General features: G+C 39.5%; 1 protein-coding gene across 6 annotated transcripts; it reads left to right on the top strand.

The window, feature by feature from the left end:
- On the top strand, positions 1-11,864 carry LOC111868307 (sex-determining region Y protein-like). Of its 6 annotated transcripts, XR_002843487.2 has the most exons (5): positions 1-180; positions 1,476-1,618; positions 4,369-4,466; positions 7,633-7,715; positions 10,325-11,863. XR_002843487.2 is itself a non-coding variant. In XM_023858846.2 (4 exons), exons 2-4 carry the CDS (start codon positions 1,476-1,478, stop codon positions 10,540-10,542), a joined length of 459 nt encoding a protein of 152 aa, XP_023714614.1. In that variant the 5' UTR covers positions 5-180; the 3' UTR covers positions 10,543-11,864. The 6 variants fall into 6 exon arrangements, 5 of the variants coding, with proteins under 5 accessions (XP_023714614.1, XP_023714617.1, XP_023714616.1 ...); XM_023858846.2 differs by lacking the exon at positions 7,633-7,715 and having other exon boundaries at positions 5-180; positions 10,325-11,864; XM_023858849.2 differs by lacking the exons at positions 1-180; positions 7,633-7,715 and adding an exon at positions 527-782 and having other exon boundaries at positions 10,325-11,864.

Raw genomic sequence — 11,864 nt, 5'->3', positions numbered from 1 at the left:
CCCCTCCCCCTCGAGGTGACGTGGCTGACACGGGCAACAGTGAAAGGTATAGAAAGCTGGTTGAGGGGTATGCGAGACAGTTACGTGATCAGGAGGATCAGGAGCGGTCAGGAGTGACAGTACTGGTCTTGAACACGGAAATACTACCGTAAAGTGTGATAATCAGTGATAGCTGAGAAGGTATTGGGATTGTGTAATTTAGTGACACTTGTATAGCTCCCACGTAATTAATACGTGAAGACTACTGAAGATAAAGTGAATAGAATACTGTGTAGGGTTTGTAAATTGTGTATACTCGTAACAGTGTTATAAATAATTGTAGTTACGATCTCTAGGTTGTTAAATAAACCAATTAATGTGAACGGCGTCGTCAGTAACAAAACACGTTACAATATAATACAGTATATATCGGTTTTGACAATTATATGGAGGATAAATAATGAATAATTTCAGATTAAATAATTAATGCTAGGGTAGTAATTAACAGTACGACCTAATTTGCAGTAATACCCTTCCGTTGTTGGGCATACCTCAGATCCGAAGGTCGTTTCTTCTTAGTATTTCTCTTCGAGATATTTAATATATATGTAGTAATTTAGGACGGAAAACTTGAGAAATATATGTGTCTATTATTTTCAAGTTTGTGTTTAATATTCTCAGTATGTAGGTTTGGCTTTTTCTTTGAGAAGGCAATGATAACCGAATTTTGGCTGCATCTAGAATGCTTTAGTGTCTCATGGTGGCAGTGAAATTGTGTTTCTGCAAAAATAATCTCATATCAGGTCTGTTTTGCTATGGCTGAAAACCTCAGTCCGCTTAGGCCCATTGAGTTGCCTGTGGATGTCGGGTGTAATTCCATTTAGTTCGTGGAGAACGACATGATTTGGAGCAGTGTATATTTTCCATATTCAGGGTTTGAAGAGTAAACGTAACTAGAAGCCAGCAGGTGAATGTGGCAAGTGAACAGCACACTTAACCTCTTTAAACTGCATATTTTACCACTTACTGCCTGGGCCATTAAAATCGATTTCACAGAAGACAATAATACGAACTGGCGAAAGAGACCAGCATCGAAATCTGAAATCACTGCAATTTTACCAGCACTTACCCATTAACCAAGAAGGGGGAAAGTGATGCATGAGACTGAGTCAACCCCAGAACAGAAAGGAACAATATTATTATTGATCATTACAACCTTGGTGCTGTGTACTGTCAGAAATTTTTAAGTAAAGGTGCATTTTTTGCACAACTCCATAAATTATTTAAATATTGACTTGAATAGATTTTGTATAGACCAAATTATTTAAATATGTTCTGTTAAATTTCTATCAGTGTGTGTATTGTGTGTATTTCTGTCCCTATTTTCAATATGCCCATTAGTTGCTATTTTATGACAGTCACAAAAAGAGAGCCTCAGAATGAAAGAGTTTGTGGACCAGTGTCACTTACAGAATGTTTTGTTTCTTTTCCTCCAGATGGAGCCATCGCAAGAGGGAAGGCCAGCTTGTGGAAATAAAATAAAGCGGCCTCCCAATGCATATATTTTATTTTCTAGAGAGTGGAGAAAGAAGATTGCTGCTCTGTATACTACAGAAAGAAGCACAGACATCAGCATGAGGTAAGCGGTAACTTTCACTACTGATAAGATTATTAGGCGGCAGGATAGCTGAGTCAGTATAGTGATGGGCTTTGGGCTGGATATCCGGGGTTCAATTGTGGGCAGGGTTGACAGATTTTTCTCTAGTTGAAAGCATCCTGACTGGCTCTGAGGCCCACCAATGTCTCCTGTGCAGTGGATACTGGGCACTATTTCCCCAGGAGGCAAAGCTGCCAGAGCATGAAGCTGACCGGCCACTCACCCCTATCCAGTGCCAAGGTCAATAATTGTGGAACAATCCCTCCAGTCCCTCATATGTCTTCATGGCATTAGCTCTTAATTAAGCAGGTACAGGGACAACTTTATCTTTATTATAAATTATTTGGGTGATAAGAAATTAATGTATTTTTGAAATGGTTCCAGATGCAAAAAATTTTTAAACAGCAAGGAAAGTGATTAACTGAAATCCACTGTTAAGCCATGTCAGTTGCTTGTTGAATCTTCTGAGAATAACTTGCAGGAAAGTAACTTTGATGCAAATTATATCAGGTAAAGTAAGAGTGGAGGTGCTGTATTCCGTGATGTAGTGCACAACATTTCAAATGGTGATCCTTCTGTTTTATTAAAATTACTTAAGGTTTTTATATAATGTTTGATTGGCAGCTGGTGATACACATGAAAACATTCCATATATGACCTTAAATGAACTTCGTTGTGGGATTAATATGGCCGAGAATCTGAACTTGCACATTAATTTTTTGTGAACGTCTCCATTTTCTCCCTCCATACCTTCTTATTTTTCCAAAATTTGTCCAACTGTTGAGATGCTAACATTAGATCGCCAGTATTGAAACTTTCAACACATTGATGCCAAGACTTTTGATGTATATTATCCAGATCTCGAGTTGCACGGAAGGAGTCGGCAGAAGATTTTTTGTTCACCTATTTGCAGATCTGAAGAAATGCACTGAACATAACTTGTGTGTTTAATTTTGTCTACCCTTTTTGCTTAATCACCTCTTGAACCGATTTTAAACACTTGCCCTCAAGATGGGCACAGAAATGCATATAGGTCTTCATGTAAATTGTCTCTTATTTCCTGTTCTATTTCAACCAACATTGTTGTTGAATGGCAGCATTTCCTGACTTGTTTGATATGTGATATATTTCACAAAATAAAAGAAACATGAAGTTGTCCCTGTGCTTCATTAAGCACCTCACCAAGTAGACAGTAACAAAGAATGTGTGTATATTTCCATGCATTCTTAATAGTGACAATACATACGGAAGAATATTCAGCTTCAGCCCTATGGAAAGGGCTCCCGATAAGCAGAAGGCTGGTCTGGACATGTGGGAAAGAGAATACCTACTGATCCTATGAGGAATCAAACCCTGATTCCTCAGTCATCCAGACACCACAATGACTGAGCTATCCTTGCTCCGTTATTTATGATAGGAGAATTAAACTAATGTCCAACTACATGAAGTGCCATCTATATAGCAAAGGATGGACACAAGGTCTTGTTATCTTGAGAGAAAATGGGCTTATGTAAAGGAGATTTTTGCATGGTAGCATTATGGAAACATTGATGACTTCCAAGAACCACTTATTGTTGCTTCAATTCAGGACACCCCTGAAATGCTCCAACAATGTCCCGTGTAGCATGGTACTCTGTTCTGAGAATGAAGGAGGACAAGCATACCTACCAGATAACCGAAGGCCTGTGTCCTATATTAATGGGTGTTGTTGTTACATTTTATTTATTATTATTCACAATATTACACTTGTACTGTGTGATAAAAACCAATATATGATTTTCTTTACTGCAAGTAATGAGAGTATATGACCACCCTGCCCCTATAATAAATAAACATAAACAGTGACTTATCAGTAATCTCAATTAATGCATAGGTGACTTAAGTCTGATTATGAATGGTTCAGTGAAAGAGCTGACAGCCACATTTGGAACTGAATGTGTCATTTCTGCTCCCTGTAATATGCGAGTCCATATGTTCTGATCCACAAGCACATGCTGAACCATTTTCTGAAATCACATAACACCTTGTAGCCTCCCACCTACTCTATGAATGAGGTTACATCATACCTTGTATAGGCAAACTTAAGGGGGAAAATGTCATGCGTGAGTAGGTCTGAAAATCCAACTGATTTATGAATAAGTGAAGTATGTTAAAAATGAAATCAGCAGCTTTCTAATGATGCCATAACAATCTATATCACTGACAGTGATGCTACCTTGTTCTTGTAGTAGATGGAGCCTATGTTGTTGCTACAGAATAAAGTCCCATGGATGGAAAATCTCCTTGTAGCTGCTACGTTTCTGCATCCACCATAATTGCCTACACCCCTGTTTGATTGTCTGAACATTCTGTTCACAAGAACATTGGTGGTTATAACACTATGATGACTTTCACTAGCTACAAAGTCCTTTGGTTGACATAGGCTACAAGGGGATGGAGGGGAATATAACAGTGGGATAAAGGGGGAAGATTTGAGCGCTGTCAAAGAGGAGGTCCCATTTCAAAACACATAAGAGTCTTGGAACAAATAAGTCATGAGTCATGACAGGTCCCGAAACTAAGAATAATTCTGCTGGCGAGGGTCAGTAGCAGATTACCTCACTGCACTGCAGTTATCTCTACCATCCACAGAACTTCTTTCCGTAGTACCAGTGAAGATGTTCTTGCACCAACCCTCGCATCCTCATAGAATTCTGACTTGTTTTACAAGCGTTTCCTTTCATGATTTTCAGACTTGGTCTAATGTGGAATGCCTTACCAGTAGAGGAGAGGCAAAAATACCATGATCTGCAGCAACTCGCAGCCAAAGAACACAGCCTGAAACATCCTGGTAAGTGATTTGCCCCAATATTCTGTAAATCTCATCATGTGTAATATAAACTTTCATCCTCTGAAATTCCTCTGCTTTCTCCTGTATTCCTATCTAGGCCTATATTGTAGAATGATGCATTGAGGCCCACTTTTAGTGCCATATCCAACAAAAATGATGGGCATAAATAGTCACTCATGAACCCTGTCCTTTACACTTAACACATCTGCATCAAAATGTCAGTACACAGAGAATATACACGATGCACTGAGACAGAAGATTTGCTGTTCCTTTGTAATGAATTGTGTAACTTACATTCATGCAAGGTGTCAATGCTCAACAATTCGCTTCTGTGTTAACCTGAAGTTTCGTAATTGTTTACAAGTCTAATGCCTGCAAAACTTTTTTTGTATAGAGAGAAAGAATCAGACATTGAATATCTCAGTGTGTAGCACACATGGGGGAAAAGAGGAATCAATCTAGGATTTGTTGGAAAAGCCAGAAAGGAAGAGAGCACTAGGAAGACATCAATATATGTGGGAGGATAGTATTAAAATGTATCTTAGAGAGATAGAATGGAGTGGTATGGACTGGTCCAATATGGGTCAGAATAGGTTCGGGTGAAAGGCTGTTGTGAACACTGTAATGAAGGTTTGGGTTCCATGAAATGTTTGGAAAATCTGGAGTAGCTTGAGTGGCTGGCCACTTGCCAAGAAGGACTCAGCTCCAATTTCAGGATACTCGATCATGAGGTCGAGATTCAAAGCAGAATAACAAGTGAGATTGATCAACAGTTTTGATATCAGGTGGCAGCATATAACACTGCAAAGCAGATTTCTAACTCGAAGCTACATGAATCACTTTGAGGGAATGTAACCCCTGTGCACCTCTGTGGACTCTGGTCACATGGTTGTACACACATGAGAGGTCTTAAAGTACCAAAAGAAGTGTTTGTGATATCAGCTAATTCATTGTCACTGCTATATTATACGTTGTCCATTCAGATGTATAAACCTGACATGCTGGGTGTTTCCTTTACTCCCATTTTCAGGTAATTGTCATTATTGGCACCTTTGTTATTAGGCTAGTCCCTTTTCTTGGGGATAAAGGAGGTCTCTCATATCTCCGCGCTGTCTGTGTTTGTCCAGTTTGAGTACCGAACCAGTCACATGACGCATGTATGTATGTAAGGGGTGGGCCATAAAAATCGGCCCCCCCCACTGCTACCTTCAATGACCTGTTGTGCTTCCCCTTGGATTAGCCCTTTATTAATCCTACACTTTTAATAAAGTGTAGGACCCTGCTTATCGGGCCATCATAAAAATCACTTGGTTCCATAAAAGACTGACCCAAGTGACGAAATCTTTTAAATAAGCTATGGGCTCACAATCACACAGGATGTGTGTGGCTGTTTCGTTTTCTTGTAGGCACCTTTCACAAGTTGGGCTGTCTGCCAGTCCGAACTTGAAAAGGTGTCATTTTAGATGGCAGTGTCCAGTAAGTAATCCTACCACCCAGCTTAGTTGATCTCTCTTTAATCTCAACAGATCCTTTGTTCTTCTAGCAGAGGGTCCTGCTATAAAACTCTTTGCCTGTTTGAGTCCAATTATAGATTCGCAGTAGTTTTTATGATTTCTATCGGTCAAGTCCCTGATCACTTTTTTTGGCAACTCCAATTGAGATGCCACAAGCATGTTCAGGTCCTATGAATGGCTGTTCAGATCCGTTTTTGCCAGTTGATCTGCAGTTTCATTCCCTGCAATACCCTCATGACCTGGCACCCATATCAGTTGAACTCTGTTATGTCTGGCCAGTTGTATGAGGGATTGATGGCTGTCCCAAACCAATTTTGAAGTGATTTCATGTGTACCAAGTGCTTGCAGCTTGACTGTCTGATAGGATATATGTAGATGTTCTTATTTCTATAGTTCCTATCTAAATTCTCAACTGTGCATGCCTCAATGGCATATACCTCTGCCTGGAATACTGTTGTGTACTGACCAATGCTGAAGGTATGCTTCCACCTCGTTCCATCACAATACATTCTAGCTCCAGTGCCTTTATTTGTCTTGGAACCATCCATAAACTAGATTAGTCCCCCCCCCCCATCAGGTTGAAACCCCTCTTTCCATTCACTTCTATCAGGAATTCTGATCATGAAGGGTGTATCATAAACATGTTTCAGTAGCATTTTATCAGATCCCGTCAGTAGGATGGGTTCTTTTTTCGTGTCCTGAGTCATGTATGCATGTCCAAATCCTTCGGATTTAGGTCTCCATTGAACATTGCAACGTAATCTGTAATTTCCTAACTTGGCCTCTGCTTCCATCTGCAGATGCAGTGGAGGGAGTCCTAGTAGGATTTCCATTGCAGCTGTTGGAGCTGTTCTCATTGCTCCCGTAATTCCCAAGCAGGCCGTCCTTTGCAGTTTGCTAACTTCTGCCTGACTTGTTTTGAGTTTGACTGTAGGCCACCATAGGTGATTATGGGTCTTACCACTGCAGTGTATATCCGGTATACCACCTTTGGTGTCAGTCCCCAAGTCTTCCTAAACGTGCCTCTGCATGTCCAGAAGGCTTTATAGGCTTTGTCAGTAGCTTTATCCAGCTGTTGTTTCCATGTCAGCCTCTTGTCTAATGTTAATCTAAGGTACTTGACTTTACCGGATAGCCGGGTCACTTTACTGAAGAGGATTGGTTCCTTGAGCCCCTTTACAATCCTCTTCCTAGTAAAGGGTACAGTCACCATCTTGATTGGATTGATAGACAGGTGTGTCCTTTCACACCACTGTTGGTTTGGTAATTGGGCTTATTGGACACAACTCGTGATTGCACTTTACAAATCGCTATCACACAGACTAGTGTTCTCTGTCACGTTCCCCTTCCTCTGGGTTCAGCTACTGCAATGCTGCTTCCCACAGTTCCTTCATTGTTGTGTGCACACATTGCTTAGCAATGGCTCTGGTATTATCACATGCTTGCACAGTAGTAGCCTAGCAAAAGGCATGTTTTCAGAGCCGTTCCTTAGCAGCGGCTGTCTCTCCTGGCTCCAAAATTCTGACTCTCAGCATGTATGCCACAACACACTTTTCAAAACCCATAATCCTGTGTGGTCCCAATACCTTACAGTTCAGCTCAGTACGGACTGTTCCAAGGCCAGTAAATTTAAGATATTAACTTGTTAACAGGAATGGTCTGATTCAAAGTTGAGAATCACAGCTTTATACATTGGACATGGAGGATCTCATTTTGAAGAATTTATGTGAAATCAGTAAGTATTACTGTTGCATGGCCATATTCAAAGTCTAACGTGTAAACACATTTTTATCAAGTTGTTGGTGTTGGATGTGTCTCAGATTTTACTCTGTCTGTTCCTTGAATACTGTTATGATTCTTATCTGTCCTTGTGCAACTCGGTCAGAATCCACTAGGTTTCTGTGTCTCTTCCTTCTACTCTACTTCACAACATGTTTTGGTCTAACCAGTCATCATCATAAGTACAGGGTGTGTTCAAGGAGTCTGCACTGCTTTCTTTTAGATATATTAGATGCTTCTAAATGTTTCATTCAGGTTATGTTACGTCATGCCTTTGTGTCTAACCATGTGTTTGGTTTAAGTTTGTTGAGTATGTTGCGGTTGGTTCTGAACTGTTTACCTGCACCTGTTGGACAGGAGGAAATTTCCGGGCGACTACGAATTTTATGCTGATGCCCAAATCTTAGTTACTACCGTTCAAAACGAAGGGATAATGTTACTTTGATTTTAATTTTTGTTTGCATGACAGCCAAAGATTAGCATTCCCTCATTATTAAACTGATAACAAAATAATGAATAATTACTGTTATTTTAGGAACTTAAAAGTATGGGCAGGAAAGATTGTGATGCAATGAGGTGTGTAGAATACTGGTATTTTAAGTCCACTTGCAGTCAGTATGTGGGAAGTGGCTGCCAGAAGTGAAGATAGGAGTGGTATATGTTGCACAATTTGTAATGATTTCTTTTGCCTGACCTCTAAAATGCCTTCTACTATTTTTGGCACTTTTTTTCAGTCCTGTACAATTTATTAGGTTTCTAACTGAAGTGCAGTTTTTAGGCACCAGTCACTGTCCATTCCATTGAAGAGGTTGACCATTTTGTTGTAATCATCTGTTCCAATTATTGAACACACATTTAGCTAAATACATTTTAATATTGTTTTGAAATATCCTCTTCTGCCACTTCAGTTTTACTAAAAACGTGGCGCTTTGTAAGTTTAGTCCCACTTCCATGTAATGAGTACAAGAATGTCTTATAAAATTAAGATTTGATTTCCTTGGTTGTTTTAATTTACTGTTTACCACCCCCAGAAGTTTTTTCACACTGAAATCTCTTATATTCATCATATTCAGCTTTATAAGAAGTGACAATTTCCTACGTAGTTAGAACGCAAAATTTGCTGTTGGTATAGACAAATTTAACAGAACTATTTCTGGGAGAAATCCGTATTTTTTTTTTTTTAACTATTTCCCTTTCTAAATAATATTTCAATGTGAGACTGTTCATCAAAGAGTTTGTAGGCTAAAAATGTAGAGTGATATTCTGGCTGCCAAGGAAGATAAGGCATATCTATCTGTCACAACATTTGTTTTCAGTAATTTAAGTTTATTGAAATGTTACTGGGCTACATGTTTTGGTCATTTGACCATCATCGGGCTTTGCAGTAAAGTGTGTCATTGTTTATTACTGAACTGCTTGCACAACAGGTTCATAATGATGTAAAAACAAGGCTTTGGCGGCCAGTGTCTTCTCTTTATCTGCCATAGGTTAGGGTCCAGTGGCGATCACTTGTGAACACGGTAATGAACCCTTAGAGTCATTAAGAGGGTAGCAGATTCCTTTGCCAGGCGTGAAATTATTACAGTCTTAACAGTAATTCTTTAAAACATTTTGTTCATCATAATCATTTGGAAGGGTTGAGCTTGTTGCCCCATTCAGTCCTCAAACATCAAGTCACAATTTTTCAGAATTATAAGTCACCCTTGTAAACCTTTTACACTCGAGCTGGTCACCAGCCTGTTGCAAAATCCCCTATCTTGGGAGACCAGGGGTTTTTATTCAGGGTTTCCTTCCTTCAGACAGGTTGCCTACCATGGCTAATGAGTCCTGTCTACCTGCCACTTAACCCTGGGAAGGGCCCCTTACTGGGGCCAGTGGGAACTTGAGCTCAAATAACGCAGGATTGCAGCTCCTGCAGTTGCACTGTCTCTTTTGAGAGTTCCCACATGTACCTTTTAAACATTTTGTTAATGTTTGAAAGTTTGTCATTACTTACCAGTTTTACACAGAACAAAAAGAAAATGTGGGGTACAGAACTGTAGAAACAGGCAAATAGGCATATAGTCCTCTGTAGCCGTTCAGGAGCACTGTTGCAGAGGCAGCTTCAGGTATTTGGTCCAGAAATTGCATGTGTTTGGGTTGCCTTCTCTCTTGCATGCCAGTGGTGTGGTGAGAACCATTAATGGAATATTAACTGACTAACTCCATGGAGCTGAGTCCTTCTTGAGAAACTGCCAGTTGCTCAGCTACTCACGAATTTCCCAACATTTTATGGAACCCCACCATCCATTAGTTCCTACCCTGAGTCAGATCAGTCCAGTGTATGCCATTCCATCTTAATTTTATCCTCTCACCTATGTCCAGGTCTTCCTAGTGATTTCTTTCCTTCTAGCTTTCCCACCAGTATCCTACATGTGTTCCTATTCTCCCTGATTCTTGCTCCATGGCCATCTCATCTCTGAATTTATCATTCTAATTATATCTGGCAAATAGCATAACTTATAAATTTGTTTTGTAATTTTTAATGGAAAACTACAATCTAAAAATCATTCTTCCTCTGCTCAGGTTACAGCTACAACCCACATAAAGCTCGAAGGCAAAAGGCTGCTCAAGTGGATGCCCATAGCGTTCTTCGTATGCAAGTATGTCGCTTAGAAGCTCAGTTAGCGGACAAAGATGCAGAAATCAGCAGATTACGCTCTCTGGTCATAAAAGTTCTGAAAGAATACCACACTGCAGAGATAGAGGGGCTGCAGCCTAGCTGCAGGCAGAAAGTTTCCTAGAAGCGAGAGAACAGTCCCACTGGCAACAAGTTCTGTAATTAGAAAACCAGGTAATGGTCCTCTCCATGCCAAGCCTAAAGGTTATTATTTTGTAAAATGAACCAGAAGGTTTCAAAATGGTTTTGTAGTTGTGCCACCTTTTCAAATATATATAAATTATACAGGGTTATAGATGCAGTTGCTGAGAGAACAGATATCAAGAGGTGAAGCGCAAGGAACTTTGTGTGTTGAGGAGTTCCCCTACTGGGAGAGAGATGCAGTTGCTGAGGCAAGCTCTCAGGGTTTACTGCATACTGTATCACAGCTCTTATAATTTCAGATACTGTATATAACATGCTCAAATGTATGGCTGCAAATATGTAAGCCTCTTAAGCAGTAAGGAGTGTGAAAATTTTCCAGCTCCTTGTGTGTTAAGCTGATGTTGTTTTGATAGTTTATTTGGTATAGTTTGTTGCATTTGCCTGATAAAGTTCTTATAGAGAACCCGAAAGTAATGTGAAAGTTGAGGCACAAAATACTAGTGTATGTGTTCCTTAATGTGTAGCACGTGGGCTCAGGCAAGTGCCAACTGGATGTCTGCTGTCAAACTTGCACTTATGAAACACTGTCTGACTCGTTAGCCTGTGATAAATAGCATGCAGAACTTCATGGCTATGGGAATCACGTCCTTCATATTAAGTGATGGGGACTGTAAAATCAAAACTGCCATTTCACATGTTTGTAAAACAATTACCTTTAGATGTAATAGCCATGTTAATATACATTTTTGGCAGGTATTTTTTGTGTGTGCAAACTGTCACACCTGGAAAGTCATGCTTTTTATCCACAATCAGATTTTATATAAACAGAAGTGACAAGTTATCAGACTGCAAAACATAAATCTCAATCAAATATGTACATACATCTCAGAAGTTTCCTTATGATTGAGTCTGTGACTTAATCCACAGTTTTGTATTTATTTTTACTTACATTATATTTTGTATGGATACCTTTTTATATTTCTGTCACACAAGAACTGGCAAGTTTGTTACAGGATATAACAATGTAATATAGATGTATATACTGTGAATAAATTTATCATGATAAGAATTGAATTTTTGTTTAAGAAATCTCTAAGCACCAGTACTGCCCTGTAATCTGACAGAAGAACTTGCTCCTGGTCAAAGTAAAGTGACTGTTTGTTGATAGATTTTTTTGTTCTTTTTTGTTCATCATATATATATACACACACACACACAAACACTGTAGAGTCGTTAAGTTCGTGGAGTGTGGTTTTATCGCATCATATTACAAGGTATTCACATACATTTACGCAGATCCAC

Source organism: Cryptotermes secundus, unplaced genomic scaffold (genome assembly GCF_002891405.2).
Source record: "Cryptotermes secundus unplaced genomic scaffold, Csec_1.0 scaffold1115, whole genome shotgun sequence".
Taxonomy (NCBI): domain Eukaryota; kingdom Metazoa; phylum Arthropoda; class Insecta; order Blattodea; family Kalotermitidae; genus Cryptotermes; species Cryptotermes secundus.
This window is presented reverse-complemented; position numbering and strand designations above follow the sequence as displayed.